The following is a 24,455-nucleotide window of genomic DNA, read 5'->3' on the forward strand; positions in this document are numbered from 1 at the left end:
TGTTGATTGAGTGTGCCTCATTTTCCTGATCTCTTCCACCCTAGCTTCTAGACTCTTTCTGCCTCCCCTTCTACAAGATTCACTGAGCCCCAAAGGGAGACATTTGTTGGAAACATCCTATCTAGGGCTGAGCGTTCCAATCTCTTATTCTTACACATTGTCTGTCTGTGGGTCTCTGTATATGTCCCATCTGCTGTAGAGGAAGCTTCTCTGAGTGAGGCACTGATATGTGACTATAGCACGATGCCATTAGGAGTTTTTTCACTGCTTTATCTTTACTGTTTTAATTAATTTTTTTTGTGTTTGTATTAATTACAGTTTATTCACTTTGTATCCCAGCTATAGCCGCCTCACTCATCCATTCCCAATCCCACCCTCCCTTCCTCATCTCCTCCTCTGCTCCTCTCCAAGTCTACTGATAGGGGAAGTCCTCCTCCCCTTCCTACGGACCCTAGTTTACCAGGTATCATCAGGACTGGCTGCATTGTCTTCCTCTGTGGCCTGGTAAGGCTGCTCCCCCTCAGGGGTAGGTGGTCAAAGAGCCAGACACTGAGTTCATGTCAGAGTCCCTGTTCCTATTATTAGGGATCCCACTTGGATATAGAGCTGTCATGGGTTACATCTGAGCAGAGGTTCTAGGTTAAATACATGAATAGTCCTTGGTTGGAGTATCAGTCTCAGAAAAGGCCCCTGTGCCCAGATATTTTGGATCTGTTGCTCTCCTTGTGGAGCTCCTGTCCTCTCCAGGTCCCACTGTCTCCCCTTCTTTCCTAGGATCCCCTGTGCTCTTAAGTGAACAATAGTGTTTAGTTTTACTCGAGGTCCCCGCACTATCTGGTGTCGGTTTCTTGGTGAGCTGTATCAGGTGTGGTTTCCGTTTCCTGGAGTGGTCCTTCAGTCAGATCAGGTGTTGATGGATTACTGCCACAAGCTTTGTGTCAAGGTAATGTGCAGATTACCTCTATGTACCAAAGATGCTAGAACATAGGGGTGAAGGCTCTATGTAGGCACCAGCTTGATCTCTCTAGTCAACATGATGAGTTGTGAAGGTGTCGTCTTCTCCAATGTCCCTTGAAATTGGTTTGTGGAGAGCCATCTTGGCGACATCCTGGGTTGCTAGTGGATTCCCTTTGGCCAATTTCACTTTCCCATTTCACTTATACGTCACCCAATCCCAGGACAGAAAGCTCTATTTAGTAACTAAAAGGCCAGCTGGGGCTCTATCTCCCCCATTATTTGGCAACATTAGTTAAACCATCATCATATATGGATGTATTTTAGGAATCTTCAATTGTATTAGGTTTTCATATAACCCCTCAGATGGGCCTTAATTTTAGTTGTCTCTCTCCGTATTGTCTCCCTTGTTCCCCTCTTCCTTTCCACTCCCAATTTAGTTACTCCATTCCAGGCCCACCCTTACCATCCATCCATAACTTCCAATTTTATTTCTCTTTCCAAATGAGATATATCTCTCCACCCCAGGCCCTTACTCTAGACCTCTTTTGTTCTATGGATTATAGGTTGGTTATTATTGACTTAAAAGCTTGTATCCACATATAATCAAATATCATTCATTCTCTTCTGTTTCGGGGATAGCTCATTCAGTATGTTTTTTTTTTTTTTTTTTTTTTTTTCTCCTAGATCAATCCGCTTATCTGAGAATTTTATGGTTTCTTTTTTTTTTTTTTTAATGTCTGGAATTGTTTTCACTTTTGGGTTTTTTTTGTTTGTTTGGTTGATTCTCAGCCTCCATATGGCTTTTCAAAATCTGTTATGAATTGTGTGGAAATTTGATGGGTATTGCTTTGAATCTGTATACTGCTTTTGGCAGGAGGACCATTTTTACAACATTAATCCTACCAATCCATAAGCATAGGAGATCTTTAATATTTTGATACCTTCTTCAATTTCTTTCTTGAATGTCTTAAACATCTTATCATACAGTCTTCCACTTGCTTGGTTAGAGTTGCCCCAGGATGTTTCATATTATTTGATCCTGCTGAGAAAGGGGTTGTTTCCTTGGTTTCTGCCTCAGTGCATTTGTTATTTGTGTATCAGGAGGTTTCTGACTTTTTTGAGTTAATTTTGTATCCAGCTACTTTGCTGACAGTATTTATCAGCTATAGGAGTTTCCTTTTTTATTGTTTATTATTATTAGTTACATTTTATTAACTCTGTATCCCAGCTGTATCCCTCTCCCTTATTCCCTCCCAATCCCACCCTCCCTCCCTCAGCTCCTCCCTGCCCCTTTCCAAGTCCACGGATTGGGGAGGACCTCCTCCCCTTTCGTCTAGCCCTGTTTTGAATTTTTAGGGTATTGGGTATTTCCCAATAAAATTTTAGGGTAAGTACTACCATGTCATCTACAAATAAAGATACTTGGACTTTTTCCATCTCAATTTGTATCCCCTTGATACTTCAGTTGTCTTACTGCTCTAGCAAAGCCTTAAAGTGCTATACTGAATATATATGGAGAGAATAAAAAAACCTTGCTTTATCCCAGACTTAATGAAATTGTTTTGAATTTTTCCCAATTGACTATGGGCTTGTTGCAAACTGCCTTTATTATGCTGAGATTTATCCCTTGTAATCTAATCTCCTGAGGAATTTTTTTACGAGGGAGTGTTAGATTTTGTCAAAGCCATTTCTGCATCTAATGAGATCATCATATGGTTTTTTGGCTATCAGTTTGTTTATATGGCAGGTTATACACATCAATTTACACATGTTGAACCATCCTTGCATCTCCAGGAAGAAATCCACCTGAGCATCATGTATATCTTTTTATGTGTTTTTTAATTCATTTTGCAAGTAGTTTGTTGAGAATTTTTGCACCTATGTGCATAAGAGAAACTGATCTGTAATTTACTTTCTTTGTTGGGTCTCTATTAGGATCGAATAACAGAATAACTGTGGCTTTTTAAAACAAATTGGGTAATATTTTCTTCTGTTTCCATTTTGTGGGATAGTTTGAGTTGTATTGGCATTAACTCTTTGAAAATCTAGTAGAATCCTGTGCTCTGGCTCTGGGGTGGGTTTGAGTTTTGCTTTTATTGTTGTTTTGGTTTGGTTTGGTTCAAAAACTTTTAATTAATGCTTCTACTTCCCTAAGATCTGGATTTAATTTTGGTAGGTGGTATATAAAAGAAAAAAAAAATAACCTTTTTTTTTTTAGATTTTCGCTATTGGTGGGGTACAGGTTTTTAAAGTATGTCCTTCTGGTTCTCTGGATTTCCTCAGAGCCTGTTGTTATGTTTCCCTTTTCAATTCTAACATTGTTAGTTTGGATATTCTCTCTGCCTTTTAGTAAATTTGGATAATGTTTTGTCAATCTTACTGATTTTTCTCAAAAAAAAAAAAACACTTTGTTTCACTTTTTTTTTTTGTATTATTTTTCTTATTTCTATTTTCCTAATTTCAGCCCTAAGTTTGATTATTTCTTGCCATCTACTGCTTTTGGGTGTAATTTATTCTTTTTGTTCTAGAGCTTTCACGGATGAGATCTCTCCCATTTTTCTTTTTTTTTTAAATTTTTTATTTAACTTTTATTAATTACACTTTATTCCTTTTGTATCCCCCCCATAAGCCCCTCCCTCCTCCCCTCCCGGTCTCCCCCTCCCCCCCTTTCTGCATGCATGCCTCTCCCCAAGTCCACTGATAGGGACTCCTCTCCTTCTTTCTGATCTTTTTTTTGTTGTTGTTGTTGTTGTTGTTCTTCTCAATGCAGTTTATTCAGGAACCTTGAATCATCATCTGACCCTGGGGAAAGCCAGCCCACAGCTTAAATAGCCTCTGGGTAGCCAACCCCAGCGTGCCATGGGGGCAATGCAGATAGGTCCACATACATGGAAGCAAGCCAGATCCTCGGCCTTAGCCAAATGTGGAGTTGTTTGTGACAGAGAGCACTCACCATCGGGAAGGTGGAAGGCAGAAACCAGCTCCATCTTTAAGGCGCGGCATTACGCAGCTCTCTACAGTTCCCCCTTTTTGTTTCATCCCCCTTTCACCTTCACTGATGAGATCTCTCCCATTTTTCTATGTAGGCATTTAGTGCTCTGAACTTCCCTCTTAGAACAGATTTCATTGTGAGCCATAAGTTTGGGTATGCTGTGAATTCGTAGACATTCAATTCTAGGATGTCTTTAATTTACTTCTTCATTTCTGTCTTGGCCTGTTTTTCACTGAAGAGTGAGCTTTTAAGTTTCCACGTGTTTCCAAGCATTCTATTGTTTCTGATGTTATTGATATTCAGTTTTAATCCATGATGGTCAGATAGCATGGCTGGTTGGGTGGGTGGGTGGTTGGTTGGTTGGTTGCTTGTTTCTTTTTTACCCCCACAGCTGAAGACCAAATCCAGGGCTTTGTGCTCTAGCACTGAGATAAATCCCTAACCCCTGTTTACTTGGTTTATAACATCAGTTAGCTCCAGCATTTCTCTGTTTATTTTATTTTATTTATTTATTTATTTATTTATTTTTGTCTATTGACAAGAGTAGGTTATTGAAACATTTCACAGTGTGTAAGGGCGTCACTATGTGATTTAAACTGTAGTAATGTTCCTTTTATGAACTTGAATGCCCTTGTGTTTGTTTGATAGATGTTGAGAATTGTAATATCCTATTAGTTGATTTTTCCTTTGATAAGTCCATAGTGTTCTCCCCAGTCTCTTCTGACTATTTTGGTTTGAAGTCTATTCTGTCAGTCATTAAAATTAAAACAGCTTGTTTCTTAAGCCCATTTGCTTGGAATATCCTTCTCCATCCTTTTACCCCGAGGTGATATCTATCCTTGATATTAAGGTTTCTTTCTGGAATGCAGCAAAAGGATATATCCTGTTCTCCCATCTATTCTGTTATTTGGTATGTTTTTATTCAGGAATCAAGACCATTGATGTTGAGAGGTATCAACAAGCAGTGTTTGTTGATTCCTGTTATTTTGTTGTTGCTGCTGTTCTGTTCTAGTGCGCATGTGTGTGTGTTTCCTCTCTTGTGATTTGTTGATTTGGGATTACTTATTCCTTGTGGTTTTTGTGTGCAGTTAACCAAGTTTGTGTTGGGCGTTTTTTGTAGTGCATTCTATAGGGGTAAGTTTGTAGACAACTATTGCTTAAATTTTGTTTTATCATGGGATATCTTATTTTCTCAAGCAATGACATTGGAAAGTTTGCAGGGTATAGCAGCCTGATCTGGCATCTGTGATCTCTTAGAGTCTGTAGAACATTTGTCCAGCCCCTTCTGGATTTTAAAGTCATGACTGAAAAAAATCAGTGGTATCCTAATAGGTCTGCCTTTTTATGTTACTTGGTCTTTCTCCCTTGCAGCTTTTAATATTCCCCCTTCGTTCTGTATGTTTAGTGTTTTGATTATTGTGTGCCAATAAGGCTTTCTCTTCTGGTGTAGTATATTTGGTGTTCTCTATTCTTCTTGTACCCTGGTAGGCATCTCCTTATTTTAAGCTAGGGAAATTTTCCTCTATGATTTTGTTTCTGTGCCTTTGACCTGGGTTAGTTGCCTTCCTCTATTTGTATTACTCAAGATTTTTATTTTCATGTTGTTCCACATTTCCAGGATGTTTAAAGATTTCTTTTAATTTACCATTTTCTTTGATCAAGGTATCCACTTCTTGTTTCCTGTCTCCAATGCCCAGAATTCTCTCTTCCATCTCTTATATTCTGTTGGTGAGGCTTGCCTTTGTGGTTCCTGTTCTAGTTCCTAAATTTTTATTTCCACATTTCCCTCAGTCTAGGTGTATTGATAATATTTATATTTTTTCAGGTCTTGAACTGTTTGTTCATTTCCTTCCACTGTTTGTATTTAGATAGACTTCTTTCATGAATGTATTTATTTCCTCTTCAAGGAGCCCTATCACAGTCTTAAAAACTACTTTAAAGTCTTTCAGTAGTTTCAGCCATGTCACAATACTCTGGGCTTGCTGTGGTAGAGTTGCAGAGCTCTAATGGAGACATGTCCTAGCTGTTATTGATTGTGTCTTTATGTGGGTGTCTAGGCATCTAGGTTTGGAAAGATTGTAGTTCTAGGTCTTGTCTTTTTGGGGGTTGGTGTTTTGTTCCTTGGTTTCTGTTTCCTCTCTGGATGTTAGCATAGTATGTTGGCTGTGTGTTGCCTGGTAGAAAATTCTTCTGAGATCCTGATAGGCGTGGCCACTGGAGGTTTCAGGTATTGGGTATTGATAGCTGACACTTAGGAATGGGGATAGTAAAATCAAGAGGGTACACAAGAAGGAAGAAATTGAGGTGTTCCATAAGGATTGGCATAGCCCCCTGGAATTGGGCTGGAAAGTGAGGAGAGGCTCCCGAGGGGGTCTGGTATAGAGCTGGGGGTGCGAACTGGGGATTGTATTTGGAGGAATGGAGGAGGAGGTGAAGATCTGCAGCTGGCCTACCTGCTTCCCCAGCTGGAGTGGCCTGTGGGTTCCTAGGGAATGCCTGCTGGAGTTGGGTGCTGAGTGACTGAGGAGAAGGCAGGTTAGGAGGGGAAGATCTCTCCCCTGGAGATGGAGACAGGGGCAAGGATAACCTCATCACGAGGCCTGCTGCGTATGCATACATACATACACACACACACACACACACACATATATATATATATGCTGAAGATGAGATTTGAAGGAGCAGGTAATAGGCAAAGATCTGCTTCCCTGGCTTTAGTCCAACTCTTTTTTTTAACATTTTCATTTATATCCTAACTACAGCAGATCCTAACCTCTATGTAATCAAAAGACATTGTAATGAAAACTCACAAAGAACTTACAGAGAGAAATTTGGAAGTTTGTATTGTTTGTTCATTGTGGACAGAGTAGCAATAACGGATTTTCATTTCCCTGTAAGTTTAATTTTAGGAGCTCAGTGCTGGAGGCTGCCCACTTGATTTTTAATGCCTCCCTATTCTGCTTTTCAGTTACTCACTGTGCAGGGATGGAAAGGGAGGGTTGAAGATATGCATCCAAGAAGGTTGTGAAGATCAAAGAGGAGGAGGATTTTAGTAAAGTACCTATACAAACACATTCATGCCACATAATGATGTTTGCTATTAATAATGGCATACTTAAAACAAAGCTTGGCCTGGGACATGATGTGAAAGCCCCTGATGCTCAGGCAGAGCAAACTGCATGACCCTGAGAACGCACATCCTCAGAACCCATGCATAAAAATCCAGGTGTAATGGCACAACTCTGTTATCCTGGAAGCCTATTACAAGGCTAAAGATACAGAACTGGCCTGAAGCTTACAGGCCAGTTAGCCTGGCGTAGTAGCCAAGAGAGACAGTGAGCTTCAACAAGGTAAAAAAATGAGTACTAATCCTGAATGTTGCTCTCTCCTCTCCAAAAAGTGTGTGTGTGTGTGTGTGCACATACACATACTAATAAATAAAAATGTACTGAAAGATTAAATGTAGGTTTATCTGAACGCGAATTTTATTGAGTAAAACAGATGTAACATAAAATTTACCATTGCTAGGCCTGCAGTGAGGCCTGCATTTAGATACTCATCTTACTGCACACTGCCACCACCAGCAGAACCTCCTCACCCTCCCTAATGGAAACGCCATAACCACTGAACAATTCCTGTTCTTTCTTCCTTCTACGGCTCTGAGTTCAAGTCCCAGCCAAACAGGGCAGCTCACGACTGTCTGAAACTCGAATTCCTGGGTATCTGACAGTCTCACACAGATATACATACAGGCAAAACAGCAATGCACGTAAAACAAAAATAAATGAATCATTTTTACAAATCATCTTTTTAAAGAATTGCATGAAACTTTAGAGGGAGTGGAAGATTTCAAATTACTTAAAATTTAACTGTCAAAAAAGAAGACACTTGGAAATAAAATTTGATCTTAAAAGCAGGAATAATTTGAAAATGTTTTAGGCTTCTGTGAGATTACATGCTTGACAGATCACAGAAGCATTTGTGGCCCTGCTCCATCACCTGCTCTTCTCAAAGAAAGCGAAACAAAAGCCCTGGTGAGCGGCATGCACTGCATTCCAGGCTACCTGGAAGTAACTGCAGCTGTGAGCCGCACACACGTATCCCCAACTCCCAGACCAACCGGAATTAACGGGAAGGTGGGAGTCATTGTTTTCATGTCACCTCCTCTTATCAGAGCAATGGACAAGAACTCAATAAAAAGATCTTGGTGATAATTCACTGCAAGAATCTTAAAAAGCAAATGTTAAAGTTAAAAGATTAAAGTCTATCAAATCTAGACGCTGGGAATCTGTATTAGGCCTTTTTCCTTCATTTCAGATGCTGCCAATTCTCATTTATTTGTTCTCCTTTCTGACCCCGTACTTGGGTACAGGTTCTCAGTTAGTGATCATTTGTTTCGGCTTTATGCCCACTTCCTCCGTAATCACTTCAAACATTCCAGGACCAAGTGGAATTCAGCATTCTTGGCACTCAAGGCATGATCTGACTCAGAAATACACAAATCTTCATTTCCAGTTTCCTTTGCTACATAACTGAAAAAGTCTGTATTCCTATCAAAGCAGCTACTCACCGGAGCTGCTGCATATTAACTGTCAGAATATGTGCCGAGGAGTGACGTCTGAGATACCTGCTCATCTTTTATTATTTTGTGATCAGTTGGCTACTCTAGAATGGGGCCAACCCTCAGAGGGTTGTTTACTAACTGATTTCAATTCTGGTTAGCTATCTCTCACTGTGATAAACAGCAGGACTAAAGCATCTTGGGGAGGAAAGGGTTTTTTAGCTTACAGCCCATCATCCAGGAATCCAAGACAGGAACTTACTGCAGGAACTTGAGGCAGGAACTGAAGCAGAGGACATTATGAAATGCTCCGGAGTTTCTTCCCATTCACCTTACTTTGCTATATAACACAGGAGCCCTGCCCAGGAGTGGTGCCATACACAGTAGGCTAGGCTTTCCCACAACAATCATTAATTGAGAAAAGGTCCCACAGGTTTGCCTACATTCCAATAAGATGGAAGAATGGAGAATCTCAATTGAGATTCTCTCTTTCCAGATGACTCTAGCATCTATCCAGCATCAAACAAACAAACAAAACCCCAACACACACAAAACAAGACAAAAACAAAACAAAACAAAACCCTAACCGGCACAGAGCATTTTTTTTTTTCTTTCTTTCTTTCTTCATCAAAATCAATAGCATGGGAATTCCATACGATGGTAATTTAAAAGTTGCATGCACCCCAGATGTACTGAGTTGTTAAAATGGATTGTGGCCCTTTTCATGGAGGCACTAGGAAGGGATTCTTTTTTTTGTTTTGTTTTCTTTCCATTTATTTATTTATTTTATTATTAGTTACATTTTTATTAACTCTGTATCCCAGCTGTATCCTGCTCCCTCATTCCCTCCCAAACCCTCTCTCCCTCCCTCATCTCCTCCCTGCCCCTTTCCAAATCCACGGATTGGGGAGGACCTCCTCCCCTTTCATCTGACCCTGTTTCATCAGGTATCTTCAGGACTGGCTGCAAAGTCCTCTGTGGCCTAGCAGGACTGCTCCTCCTTTGGGGGGTGAGGAGGTCAAAGAGCCTGCCATTGAGTTCCTGTCAGAAATAGTCCCTGTTCCCCTTACTATGGGAAACCAATTGGTTACTGAGCTACCACGGGCTTCATCGGAGCAGAGGTTCTAGGTTATATCCATACATGGTCCTTGGTGGAGTGTCAGTCTCAGAAAAGACCCATGTGTCCAGACATATTTGGCTCCTATCCTTTCCACGTCATACTAACTCCCCCTTCTTTCATAACCCTCCTCCACTGCTGGTGGGAATGTAAACTGGTACAACCACTTTGGAAGACAATCTGGTGCTTTCTCAGACAATTAGGAATAATGCTACCACAAGATCCAGCTATACCACTCCTAGGCATATACCCAAAATTTGCTCAAGTACAGAACAAGGACATTTGCTCAACCATGTTTGTAGCAGCTTTATTTGAATAGCCAGAACCTGGAAACAACCCAGAAGCCCCTCAGTTGAGGAATGAATATAGAAATTGTGGTATTTTTACACAATGGAATACTACTCAGCAATCAAAAAGGAGGAAATCATGAAATTTGCAGGCAAATAGTGGGATCTAGAAAATATCATTCTGAGTGAGGTATCCCAGAAGGAGAAGGACACACATGGTATATACTCACTTATATAGACCTATAAGATAGGATAAATATACTGAAATCTATACACCTACTGCAGAGGGCCTCTGAAAGACCCTACCTAGCAGTGTATCAAAAAGCAGATACTAAGCCTCTTTTTTTGTTTGTTTGTTTTTTGCTATGTGTAGGATGGAGTCCAGGAATCCACCTTTTAAAAGGTTCACAGAGATGCTGCAGCTGCTGGTCCACCGTCCATACTTTGAGGACCGCAGTGGTGAGGCTCTGAGTTAGGAAGACGATCAATGGCAACCTAGCACGCCATCCCTCATATACTGCCCACTATTTGGGGAACAGCCCTCTAGCGAACTCACCGAGAAGGTCAAGCTGGGTCACTTGTCTACCTGGATCTGTCACGGCCATATGTGCACAGCCATGCACACCTATGGCTCATGTGGATCATAATATATTTCTAGGAGACAGTGCAGCTACGCTGATGGCCACACCAAAGGAACTTGGTTTTCTTTTCTGGCAATCCCATCTGGAGATTTTCCATACTTGCAAGCTACTCTTTACCTGGCTCAGGCAGGCTACAGGCTGACCTGCATCAGCTTCCCCTGCAGGGTGAAGACCTAAAAGCATGGCATTATTTGAAGATAGGGTTTTTAAAGATACATTAAGTTAGGAAATCTTCAGGGTGGGCGCTAATACAGTCTGGGTAGTATCTCTACGAGAGGAGTAACTGCGGCACAGACACAAACTGAGGGAGACAGACAAGAAACCAGAGACCCATAAGACAAGAGAGGCCTGGGACAAACCTTCTCCCCTGGCTCTTAGAAGAAAATGAGCTTGCTAAAACTCTATCTAGAACCAGGAGGAAAGCCTCTGTTGAAAATCTCTGCTACTTTGTTATGGACGCCCACATAACTTGGTATGAAACGTACCCTTAGCCTCAAGAGCAACCTCCACAGACCCCACAGATCGTCCCTCAGCACGTGTTGAGGGTGTGTTGACTAAGCTGACTACAGTTCTCTCTTCATGTGAGTCTCCTGCGTCCGTCTACTCCAAGGGCACACACGTGATGAAACACACGCACTTCTAAACGCACCAACACTGTAAAAGCAGCACAAACAAACAAATCTGCAGCGGCCACAGGGATTGCCCAAGACTCACATTAGGAAGAGAACTAGAGATAAATACGATGATAATGCATACTGGGGTGAAAATGCAAAAGAAGGAGAATTCTGGGACAGAATAGCAAACACAAGCAATACAACTCTGAATACGAAATAAAAGCATACCAACTTAACATATTGCTTTTCTCCTTGCCATGGCTAAAGACCCCAAAAGAAGCAACGTAAGGAAAAAGGTTTATTTGGGCTTATGGTTTGAGGTAAGACAGTCTTTTACAATTGGAAAGCATGTGCCTAGCATAACTTTGAAGGTCAGAGAGCAGGGTAGCCAAATGCCCACATCTCAGAGTACCAGGAGGCAGAGAGAGATAGGGCAGTTGGAAGTAGAGCGGGTCTACAGCACTCCAAGCCCATCCCATAATGGTCCACTTCTTCTTGTGGGGCCCCTTCCCTAAGGTTTCAGAACCTCTCCCGTCAGCACCACCAGCTGTGGACCAAGTGGTCAAACTCTTAAGCTTGTAGGGATTATTTGACATCAAACTGTAACATATGAGGAAGCAGAATGCTGAATCAACATCAGTGAAGCAGAACTTCCAGGGTTTTAAAGAATGAAATTTCTCCAAATTAAGGAAAGTGGAGAACTAAGAAGCTTTGGAATAGAAAAGAGAAGAAGCGGAGAAAATCCAATTAAGAACATACTTTTAACTATGAGGTATAAAAATTCCTTTTGACAGAACATGCAGGAAAATCAGGAGCATGACTCTTTAACTACTATGCAGGGTGTGTCAGAGGCTGAACTAGGGAACAAAGAAAAAGCCTAGACCCCCTGTGATCAACCTTGATGTGCTTCATGTGTCAGAGCAGAAGATCATCTCAGTACGGCTCTGGGGGATATCAAGCAGCCATCCTATTTGATTTTAATTTACCATGAGTACCTTTTTATGTACTTAAATGACTAGCGTGTGTATGATGGGAGGGACACAGACAGGGAGAGAGGCAGGGGAGGGGCCTGGTACATTTTAAATCATTTAAGAACAGAGCATGTTATTTTAATCAGTGGTTCTCAACTGGGGCAGTTTTGTAACTCAGGGGACTGCTTCCAATATACAGAAACAGCTTTGAGCATCACAATTCTAGCATCTACTGGATAAAAGCCAAATATGCTGCTGGGCATCTTACAATACAGCAGGCCAGAACTTCACAGCAAAATATTCCCTGGCCCCAAATGTCAGAATGCGAACACTGAGAGCCATGGGTTTAACAGCTTCCTATTGACTTTATATGTAAACTCTTCCCAGACCAAAGCACTATACAGAGCAGGCTCTTGCTACCACACAGCATTATCTGAGCCATGTTCCCCACTTGCTTGTCCTGCTCTGGTCCTTCAAAGTCTTGTGTCCTTTACTTCATGAAATGTCCCCACATCCTCTTTCATGGCTGAAACACATCCAATCTTTCATGTTAAGTTCTACAGAGCACCAAGGTCTTCTCATTAATAGAATTTCTCAAAAAGAAATTCCTCCTATACTTCTTACAAACATGTTTACTTTTCTCTGTGACAACGCAATTTGAATAAACCAGTACCTTTGTTTGACTAATATCTATCTCCTCCATTTGCATATAAACTCCATCAGGACAAGAACGAACACATTTATCATCATAAATTCATAATAGTGGTTGGATATCTTTTAAGATGTAGCAATACATTTTAAAACATGAAAAATGGGTGAATGGATGTGCAAAAAGGAACTGTAGAAGACGCTAGATAGATTCCAAACATTATCATTTGGCGTTGGGACTTGCATTTGTCATATGCCATGACAGGAAAAATTTCAAAGCCATGATTAAAAATTTCAAACCAATGATGAAGGCAAACCCAAGGCTTTGGAGTGCTGAGAAGAACTTAGCAGGTGGTAAGAAATGGAGAGCAGAGGTTGCATCCTCAGTGCTGGGGATGCAGCTCAGTCAGTGGATTGCTTAAATAGCATGCCTACCACAACGCCAACTGAGTGCGGTGCCGCCAAACTCTAACCGCAGCTTACAGAAGCTAGAGGATCGGAAGTTCGTGCGCAAACCTGCTACAGTGCAAATGTGAAAACCTTACATCTGGGAGACTGAGGGGGAGACACAAGGAGAATGATGGGACACATATGTAAAGGAAGAAAGAGAGGTAGGAACATTGGAAGATTATTGTGTTCAGAATGTGGAGGGTAGCTAAAAGTCTGTTAAAACCCCCATCCCCAGCGTGAGGATACTGGGAGCTGATGGAGCCTTCAAAAAGGAGGTACCTATTAGGAGGTGTTCAAAACTATAGTCTCTCTCTCTCTCTCTCTCTCTCTCTCTCTCTCTCTCTCCATGGTAATGAGAAGATCCATTTTTTTTTCTGCCACATTCTCCTGCTATGACACAAGTTGCCTGGTACAAAGGAACAGGACCAACCTATCACACACTGAAACCTCTAAAACTATGAGGAGAAATAAATTTCCCCCAGTAAGTAGACTATCAGAGATATTTGATATTGTAATGGAGCACTGACTAATACAAGCATATTGATTGGTATGTTCTTAGAAGAGATTCCACAGAAGTGAAACAGATATTGTCCAAAGACAGGTGAAGTGAGCATAATAATGATGCCTGGCCTCTGAAACACCTCGGGAAAGAGCAGGGCTGTTAGGTGGAGTAGGCGGCCATGCTTCTAAGAGGAGGGGCTTATAAGAAGGAGGGAGCTGGCCTGGGGACACACTGAGGCAGATGGGGAGGAAATTTACGTTGCCCTATGACTTCGCTGCATCTGTGCAGAATAACTGATGGAACTGGGACTTTGATTTTAAATAGAAACTTAGAGCAATAGGCCAGTATTTGTCATTTCCTTGTTTTAGCAATAAAAGTAATATAACTTTCTGTCTGTGAATCATTCTCACGTCAGAATGTTTTCATATAAATCAGCCTTTTACTTCCCTGCAATTCCGCACATTTAGGAATTCCTTTAAGGGTGGTTTTCACTGGAAATATGAATGAGCATCTCTTTTAAGAAGCAAGAACCTGTGGTGACATTCAAAATATAAGCTGGAGTCCGTGGCAGATGCCTATAAGTCCAGGAAAAGCAGAAGAACAGCGAGTTCAAGCCTAGTAGCAGCTACCTAGAGACTTCAACGCAAGCCTGAGCTTCAGCCAAAGACAGTAGGACTCTGTTGGGCAGGGTTTAGTGGAACAGACACCTCTCTGGGACTTTGAACACAGGAGGACGAGTACAGGTAAGTAAACACTTGACCAAAAATCACTGGAAAAGCCAAAGATACTAGTTGCAGATGAGTCTCCATGAATGACTACGGCACCTTTCAAACTCAAGAAAGAAATCAGAGACCCAACACACCAATTTAGTTAAAGACAAAAGAAAAAGTTAAGCTGATAGTAAGAATGACCTCTAAGCATCCTGACAAACTCTTTCCCAATGTGCCACCTCTTCAACATCTCACAGAAATGCAGAAACAACACAGTGCAGGAAGTTGACCTCTTTCACACCTTTGCCCTCCACGTTTCACTCGTACCTATCAATTTAATATGCAGCCAGAATTTTAGCTCCAAGGCACTCTGGCAGCTATAGCTTAGATGCCCGGATATTTTGTTACAGAAAGTCCTACCAAGAGTGTATGGGGACAGATGCAAAACTCAACCTCACTCAACGTCACAAGTGCAGTATTTACTTCTGTTCAGTCAGCTGGACCACTTGCTGACTTGCTCTTTGGATTATTACTCTTTTTATAGCTCATATAGCCTCTCCTATTATAGGAATTAAAGTTAACTTTCTGACACTCATTTTGTAGGCAAGTCTAAAAGTCTAAAAACCTGCTCCTTTTTATTTTATTTTTTAATCTTCCAGGCCCCAATGCCATCCCATGTCCAGTCCAGGTGACAATGTTTCTTTTGCTCACTAATCCCTTTCCCCATGGACTTGCTCATAAAACTTCCATATAATAAAATGAAACAAAACACTGTGAAGTAAAAAGGCCCTAGAAATAGAAACCAGATGTACGATGCTGTTAATTCTCTTTTAATACCAACTACCTATTGTTCTCATTTTATAGAAGTCTATTTCCCAATCTATAATAATTTAGTTTCCTGGTAAATGTATGCATTTTTCAACATCCAATAATACATATACCAAAACATTTTCAAGAATACAAACTAAAACATTTTTAAATAACACATGAAAAGAAAAAATGAAATATTAGACCTTTTAAGGGATCCAAGGGGACTGGGGAAAACTCAAAAGAGCCAGCCTTTGAGCTCATTTTTTTTTTTTTTTACAAGAAATGAATGTTTCCTTAGAATCGTATGAGTAAACCATCTCAGCCATGTGTCTCTACAACCTTTGCTTCAGAGACGTAGATCATCCGGTTCTGATCAGGGACTCCAGTGTCGTATATATGCAGTGCATATGGGATTTTTGATATGACCTAAAAGGCTGCAGGAACCTAATGTTGGCCCAGATAACAGGAAAACTAATGTTTTCAGCTAGCAAGGATTCCTACTTAAGTGGAGCCCCACAGCATCAGTCAACCTTTGACCCCATTCCGTTTCTGCTGCAACCTACCGCTCACAGTCACAAAGAACACTTTTGAAAAAGAAATGTTTAACTACAGGTTACCAGGTCAAACATAAGAAAGCAAACTGTTCCTGTTCCATTTAAATATCACCACAGGTAAGTACAATTTGAAGCTATTTGTTGATAGGCTAAATTCAAGGGAAATATTCAAGACATTCTAATTGCCAGGACAAATTAAGCCAATGCACTGGGGGCACCTAACGTCTGCATAAGTTGTTACGAGGGAGGAGTGGACCGGAGTTAATGCAGTTCCTTTGGTGTATACATTGTCACTGAACTTTACCCTTTAAAGGGGTTAATTTGTGTTATTTGCCATTCTCCCTCAACTTTTACATGTTATAATAAAAATAAATAGAATACTAAGTTAAAAATGAAATGAAGGTTGGAGAACACAACAGATAGTGTCAAATTTGCATATACAGAGACCCTGGATTCAACCTCCAGCACAGAAACAGAAATAAAATGGGTGAGGAAAAAACAAACAAACAAACAAACAAACAAAAAAAGGAAGAAAAATATATCCTGACAGCAGTTGTATGGGCCTGCCACGCTTTGGCTGGAACTGCCTTCTCGCTCTGCTCTCTGGTTAAATTCCTGTGTTTTGTTCTATGGGCCCCTCTCCACACCTGCACACTTCACACTCAGCCTCAGCACAGAAAAGGACCTCATCAAGGCTCACCTCCTTTAAGGATCAACCGCTTTTGCTGCTCCTGCTGAAGAGAGGGTCAATTTCAGCAGTAATAAAAACGCCGTAGGCGGAAGAGGTTTGGCTTAGTTTCTGCTTAAAATAAAAATAGCTGTCGTAGATTAAAGCCAGGCGTAACCATCTGTGGGGCTGCCAGTCATCCAAAGCTACCCAGAGGGTAGGGATGGTGTTAAGAATGGACTTTGGATCCTTTAAGGCTAGCCAGTAACGATGTCCCTAGAGAGTGTGTTGGTGACAAGTAACTGAGTACTTACTCTGTGGAAACTGATGCATCAGGATGCATGACTTGTATTTACTTCTTCAGACATGAATGTTACACTGTGACGCAAACCTTAGCTCACCATTATCATCTCACTTAGAGAAAACTGTATTCTTGTATTTATTGAGATTGTAGTCCCTACTGGCGGTCAACAGAAAATCAGAGTTCTTGGACAGACAAATTACATATGCAGGTGTTTTTAATTTTTTTTATTCCTTTTCCATGTTTGTGTCTATGCCTGAGTGTATGTATGTATGCATATAAGGGCAGAAGCCTGCGTGGTCAGAAGGCTGTCAGAGACCCTGGAACTGAGTTGCCAGCACTTTGCAACAACCGTGTGGATGCTAGGAATTGAACCCTGGTCCTCTGCAAGAGCAGATGGGGCTCTCCACTGCTGGCCCATCCTCCCACTGCAGCCCCTGTGGGAACATTTAAGCGGCTCTGTACACAAAGCCTTCCAGTCAAAACAACCTCTGAGGCTGCCCCAACCCAGAGCCACCTGCTGTCAGTTCGGCTGCTGCTTCCACTGCCCATAACCTTTCCAACCAGAATCTAACGACTTCCACCTGATGGCACCCTCCACTCTGCTCCCTTCATTAATCTTGTCAGTATAACCCTGTCATCATTATAGACACCAACACTGATTCTCCAGAGTCCAGGAATTTCCAGCTAGGCTTTTGTGTAGAATGCTGCATTAGCTGTGGACTGTCTTTATTACTTGTTTTGGCCTTTCATTTTAATTTTCTTTAATTGGGTAGGCATAGAGTAAAGGGAGATGTAACCTATTTCAAATCCGGGGGCAGGAGGACCATGGTATAGATCACTGCATTTCCTCAGATGCTCCCAGCAAATCAGCCCAGTCCATTGCCTTCTGAATGGCACTTACAAAATTAGAATGTACCATGTGAAGTTATACATGTGCGCATGTGCGTTCATATGTGCCAAAGTGTGGTGTGTCTGTAACGCTTGCACAAATAAAACTTCTGGATGGTTTGTACACTGGCTTGCTTGTAGAGAATGGATCCTGCTTTGAATTGTGTAGACTCATTCTCTCTGGAACATCTGAAAATTTTAAAAAGGATAAAAATAGATGGTTTTCCTCTTTAAATTGTAAAATATAAAATTGAAACACATATTAAATTGAATGCAAGAGAAGTGTGGAAACAATAGAATGTAATCTGTAGAATGAGAGTGTCCTCCCTAAAATCCCTGCTTCCATTTCTATTTCTCTACTGTGACTGTTTTTTAAACCTCCCTATCATTGGGGGTTCCTGTGTGCCAGACATGATACAAAGAGATGCATATGAACATCAGTAGCATTCTATGATATAAGAAATACAAGAGGCATGTTAAAGTTAAGAAACATGAAGTTATTCCTGTGAATACAAGCCAGCCTGGTCTACAAAGTGAGTCCAGTACAGCCAAGGCTACACAAAGAAACCCTGTCTCAAAATAAAAAAAAAAAGAAAGAAAGATAGATAGATAGATAGATAGATAGATAGATAGATAGATAGATGAGGCTGAGAGCAGGGCACTGTGGTACATGCCTGTAATCCTAGCCCTCTGGGAGGCAGAGGCAGGCAAATCTCTGTGAGTTCGAGGCCAGCCTGGTCTACAAAGTGAGTCCAGGACAGCCAAGGCTACACAGAATAACCATGTCTCAAAAAACCAGAAACAAACAAAACACAAAACAAAAACCATGAAGTTGGGATATATCAGGCAACTATATACAATGTGATAGGGATTTGGGACCTAAAAGTGAAGAGAAGAAAGGAAAAGAGAAGAAGAGATGAGAGGAGGGGAGGGGAGGGGAAGTGAGGAGGGGAGGGAAAGGGAGGGGAGGGGAAGGAAGGGGAGGGAGGAGGGGAGGGGAGGAGATGAGAAGAGGGGAAGGAAGGGGAGGAGAGGAGAGGAGAAGGGAGGAAAGGGAAGGTGAGGAGAGGGAAGGAGAGGAGAGGAGAAGGGAGGAGAGGGAAGGGGAGGAGAGGAGAGAGGAGAAGGAAGGAGAGGGAAGGGAAGGAGAGGAGAGGGAAGGGGAGGAGAAGAGAAAAAGAAAAGAGAAGAGCCAGCGCTGGGAGGGTGTCACAGGCCTTTAATCTCAGCAGTCTGGAGATAGAGGCGGCTGATCTCTGTGAGGTAAAGGCCAATCTGGTCTACAGAGTAGTTTCCAGAACAGTCAAAGCTCTTATACAAAGAATCCTGTAAAAGGGGAGGAAGAAAAAAAAAGAGAAGGAAGGAAGGAGGAGGAAATGAAGGAAAAAAAGGAAGGAAGGAAGGAAAAAAGGAGGGAAGGATAAAAGGAAGGAAGGTGTGTAGGAAGGAAGAAAGGAAGGAAGGTAAGAAAAAAGGAAAGTAGAAAGGAAAAAAGGAAGACTCCCCAGAGGCTGGAAGATAAGATAAGGTCATAGGTTTGAAACACCAGTAGGCCAGAGGATAAGAGAGGGCCTTTCGGGTCATTTCTTTCCTCTCTCCTGAGTAGCAGTTTCCTCTGAGATTGAAACATTCCATCCTGTAGGGAAGCTTCTTAAACCAGAAAATATACAACTCAAAATAGCTTTAGAAAGTCCCTAAAACTGACCAAATTCACTGGGCTGCTCACCCCCTAGAGTAGACAATAAAGATTGCTAAGAGGCACTCTAGGACAAACCAAGCTGCAAAGAAAACTCTCAAAGGGGAGGAAGAAGAAACCAACCAAGCTGCCTAGAAGAGGCTCAGCCCAGCTGAGTTGCTTGGGGAGGACACTCCAGCCTCTTGTGCTGTCTGTAAGCTATGCATTGAGCTCCAGGTTCCCAGCTTTCGGGAGCGTCACCCAAGCTTAGGTGGGCTCTGGTGATGTCTTTGAGTCCTTTCTGCTTCTGCAAGTCACCCACATTCCTGTAACTCCAATGAAACTTATTGTTCACCAAGTTGGACTTTGAAGTTATCCCTACTTTGGTTTGTCCTGGGTTTCCTATCTCGGGTGTGTTTTCCCAGGAAAAGTTTTGTCACACAACACCAATCCACACAGAAGTCAAAACTCAGGAGAAAAGGCTCGCTAACTAAGATGGAGAAAGTAAATTACCGCCCACTGTCTACCTCGCCACAGCTCTCCTGTAACACCCACAGCACAAAGGATTGAGCGTGTCCCACCTGCAATCCAGCCATACGAAAGGCTGCAGTTGGCCTTATTTTTGTTAGTAAACAGGTTCCTACAATAGGTCAGCTGTCTCTCCTCTCACCAAGTACAGAAAGACTGCATCACGTTTGATGTTACAACATGTCCACAATTACTAGCTTTAAACTATTGCACGATTCCAAGCCTTCTCCTCACTTCTCAGGGACTCCCAGATCTTCCGTGGCAGGACAGTAAGTGTCTGGCTGAGTACTGCAGTGCCTGCAGCCCCAGCTCCTGCTCTTAGCCACTGGATCCCTGCTGCCATCTGTTACTGCCTTTTGCAGTGTCAATCATCCTTGGATCATCCACCACCCTATCAGGACTTCAGGAAAGAGCCAACAAGTTGTGCAGGGTATAGCGCTGTCTAGGGGACACTTCTCATTTCATATGGTGGTCGTCAGAACAGGACTAGTGACTATGTGTAACACTTTACAATCCTAGACAGCCCGACATTCCACCTTCAAATTCTCAGCATGCACTGTGCTGTCTAATAAGATAATAAAATAGCTATGGGACTTTCCCAAACTCCCTTTTTGTAGACTAGAAATTAGGATTCTACTTTTTTTTTTTCACAGCAAAGTAGGTGTACAAAGGGCTTCTAAGTTGTTCGTAGCATTCATTTTTCTTCTAGACAAGAAGATGAAATGTTTCCTTGAGGGTAGAAACTGGAAGCATTCCTCCAGAACTTAAAAGCAAGAAGCTTCCATAGCTCTGTTATACAAAATCAAACAAGAGACCCTCTCAAACCTGGGGAAAGGAAAGGAAGGAAGGAGATATAAGAATGATTTACTCTCTACCTATAATAATTAGAAAGATATGTAAGAATTTGCATTATTTATTCTAATCTAAGTGCTGAGGCTTGAGTAAATGACCCCAGGGGACCTAACAAGCTGCCACTTGGGTGTTCCCAACTCCTAGATGACAAATTTCTCAAATTGTAAGCATGAAGACAAAATTAAACTCACAAGCCAGTGGCTAAGACGCTACCTTCCCCGTGGTCATAGACAGTGTTCTTTCACAGATCAGCATCAGCGGCCACATTCCTTGCAGCCTCGTGAGAAGCACTCTCCAGCCCTACCCCAGAGCTAAATCAGAAACAGGACAGACCCAACAATCCCAGGGCTTACAGGTCCTTCCTGATGCTTCTAATGGGAGAAGTTGGGAGAATGTGGCTCGGTTGCAGAGAAGACCGATAGAGGATTACACTAAATGTATCGGGGGTGTTGTCTGCCAGCTTTGCTCAAGAGACAACAAAGGTTCAACATGTTTATTTGTCTGAAGTCACACTGCTAAGTGATAGAACCCAGACATTTGATTCTGGATTTGGTTTTCTTTGTCTTGAAAGCACAGCCTCACATAGACGCAACAGAAATGCCAAACAGATCAAACCAGCTTGTTTCTAAAAGAGGAAAGACAGACTAGGAATAGTGAGAGAGAGGGGGATGTTCAGGGACTACAACAGTGAAAGTGAGAATGTCTGGATGCCTCCCAGCGCACAGATCACAGAGAACAAGAGAGCCAAGTGCCCACCAGGCACTTCTCTAAAGTCCAGTTAACTTGTCCTCTGGGTGCAATCTGTTTTCTCTTTAAGAAGACCTTTAGGCTCTCTCCTGAGTGTCTACCTCCTTCCCGCCAGCCTCCCCAGGAACTCATTGCTGCAGTGATGGGAGGGTTCTGCCCACCTCTCCCTTCTCCTGTTGGCTTCTGCATTGTTCCCAGAGCATCATTCAGTCAGTCTCACAGGTGTTTTGATGATTTTGGTCTCTTCTATTTAGCGTGTCCAGTCTATAACAAGAGAGATTTTTCCTACTTTCTCCATTACCCCAAAATGTAGTCCAAGACAGGCACTTGGTAAGCGAGCGTAAAATGTTGGTTACATAAATACATGGAACACAAATCACCCCCTGGGTATCTATAACCTTCCTTCTCAATGTGTTATTTTCTCAAAAACCAGAATTTATGGGGAATTACTTAAAATATGGTTTAGCTTATGACTGAAACTACACCCTTTCTACTCTGGAACTCTGCTCTCCTCTCCTCTCCTCTCCGCTCTTCTCCTCTCCTCTCCCTTTCTCTTGGCTTTACCCTCCCTTCTCTTTCTCAGATTCACCCTTTTATTAGCTCTTTGCCTAAGGATGTCTAGATGGGCAAGAACATTTTATTTGTTGAGCTGCACTGTGCTTCGTTTTCTTCAGCAAAGCAAACAATTCGTCTATGTCTCCATTTACTGTTAAGATTCTATTCCATGTGTAGCAGCATCCATTCCGAGTAGACTGGGGCAGAAAGGAGAAGGATGTGAAGCCCATGGTAAAGAGGGTGTTTGCATCCTGCCCACACCATTTAATAATTGGCCTGAGATCTCAAGGAGGCTGTGGCTCATGCTGCAAGTTCAGTTTGCGCTTCCAACTGGACAAAATATAGACAGGGAGGGATGCACTCAGCTAAGTAATTGGATTCACCACCTGGAATATTTAAATTGTTTTCAGACACTGGAAATTGGCTTAAGAAGATTAAAGTAAAATACCCGGGAGGATAGCAGCCTGTAATTTACAAGGTGAGAAATCATCTCAGTGAGAAGATGGGCTCATTCTCCAATAGTTGTTCCTGGTAAGAGATGTGGTAATCATTAGAGCTTGAATTTCTTTAGATCCTGAGAGCTCAGGTTTATTCAGGTGAGTTGTTCTTATCAAACCCACTGGACGACACCCAGGAAGCTCTATTGATGTATAATGTGCATCCCATCCCCGTTCCCGTTAAGAGTTTGTAAGTGTTCTGAAGGTTACTAGGCTGGAGGGAAGGCAGAGGGCATCGAAGCCCTAGTCTGTATTGTAGGTGAGACACTGGGATCCCAAGGCTAGACAGGATTTGTCCTATACAGCAAACGGCGAAGCTGTGGGTCCATTTCTAAGTGAAGACTTAAGCAAGCTCGTATCTCAAACCCCGGTCCCCTCTGCAGGCCCATTCTGCGTTCCTAGGCCCCTTGTTTGGTCACTGATCTGCCCCTAGCGAGCCCTCTCCAGCCCTCCCCAAGGCCCCTCACTCTGCAGCCAGGTGCTAAAGTTTGGCATCAAGACCACCTGTCGGCTGTACCGCTGTGCCCTCTGCTGCGTGGCTAGCAGAAACATTCTGAAGCCTTAGTGGGAACTGCAAGGTTCTGGACCTGGGTGGTAGGTAGATCTTCTTGAAAGAGGAGGAAAAGAGGTAATGGGACGCCTTAGCCAGCTGGGGAAGGGATGGGGTGCGTCTAGTTCTTTCCAGCTCTATGCAGCTGGCCTTAACTTCATGCTCTTTCCAAACTCTCAGGACCTGTCACTGGATAAAACTTGTCCCTCTGGCTCCATTAGCCCCAAAGACTTGAATCCCTCAGGAGGCGCTAGCCAGACCCAGCAAAGATGTCAACTCTAAACCCCCTAGGTGGAGAAGAGCGCGCGCAAAACTGCCACCCTCTGCCACCCACCCAGGCAGCTGGCAACCTGTGCACCCGTGGCTGCCCGCGCCCGCTCCAGCGCCCCATTGCATAACGCGCCCCTCGCCCCACCCCCACGCAGCCTGCCCTCGGGTACCCGGCCCGCACCCCACAGGGCCGCCCCTCACTTACATCATCCCACTTGACGAATTTGGTGCCCTTCTTGAGGCTGTCGGACACGCACACGGGCTTGAGTTGCAAGGCGTGCACTCCGGGCTGAGCCCCAGCCATCTGGGCTCATCGGGGCTCCCGGTGGCCCGGGCGAGCGCGGCGGGGACGGGGCGCGGAGCTCCGGGCGCGGGCGGGCTCGGCTCTCTGTTCACAGGCTCTGGGCTCCGCTGCCTGCCGGTCTCCCGGCCTCTTGGCCTCCGCACCTCTGGCCCGCGCCGCTCAGGAAGCGGGACACGCGAGGGCGCAGCAGCCTGCCATGCCCCGGGCGGGACCCGCGGTGACTGTAGAGCCTCGGGAGCCGCGGAGGAGCAGAGCCGGGCAGTGCGAGCCTGGAGCCGCCGGATCCTGCTCGGCCGCCGCCTCGAAGTGCACCATTCAGCACATCCTCTGTGCACAGAGGGAGCAGCGCGCGAGTGACACGCTCCGGTCCCCTCCTCCCTCCGCTCCTCCCGCCCCTGCTCCGCCACCCTCGCTCGCGGTCCTCCTCCCCCAGCTCCCTGCCCAACTTTGCGCGCTGGGTCAGCTGCAGGAAGCGGGGACGCAGCGGCACCTCCCGGCTCCTGGGCCCCACTGCATCCTACGCCAGCGCCCGAGTACCCTCTGAGCATGCCCGGTGCCCCTTGCTAGCTTTGGCATTTGGGGGTCTTTTCCGGGAACCTGGGCGCGAGCTTGGGTAGTGCCTAATCAGATCCTAACCTGTATAAAAAGAAGGACATTGGGGATGAATGGGGACAGTCCTAGGCTTTCCTTCTCTCTGGTGCTTTCCAGTCAGGGTTATTATTTGTATAGAGGAGAAGCACTTCTGGGGTGCAGCTGGAGAACTCCAGAGAAACCTCGACCCGCCCGGAGTTGGCAGCCTGCTAG

The 24,455-nt window shown here is 43.4% G+C and overlaps 1 protein-coding gene across 2 annotated transcripts in view; it reads right to left on the reverse strand.

The window, feature by feature from the left end:
• The window catches only part of Plcb1 (phospholipase C beta 1), a 701,628-nt gene extending 677,662 nt beyond the window's left edge, over positions 1-23,966 (reverse strand). Inside the window, exon 1 of one of the 2 annotated variants that reach the window (XM_060371729.1) lies at positions 23,553-23,965. In XM_060371729.1, coding sequence (XP_060227712.1) covers positions 23,553-23,651 — 99 coding nt within the window. In that variant the 5' untranslated portion in view covers positions 23,652-23,965. Of the gene's footprint in view, positions 1-23,552 lie in introns of both variants that reach the window. The other variant, XM_060371731.1, reaches the window with a different exon arrangement.
• Positions 23,967-24,455: the final 489 nt, after the last annotated feature.

Source organism: Meriones unguiculatus, chromosome 18 (genome assembly GCF_030254825.1).
Source record: "Meriones unguiculatus strain TT.TT164.6M chromosome 18, Bangor_MerUng_6.1, whole genome shotgun sequence".
NCBI lineage: Eukaryota > Metazoa > Chordata > Mammalia > Rodentia > Muridae > Meriones > Meriones unguiculatus.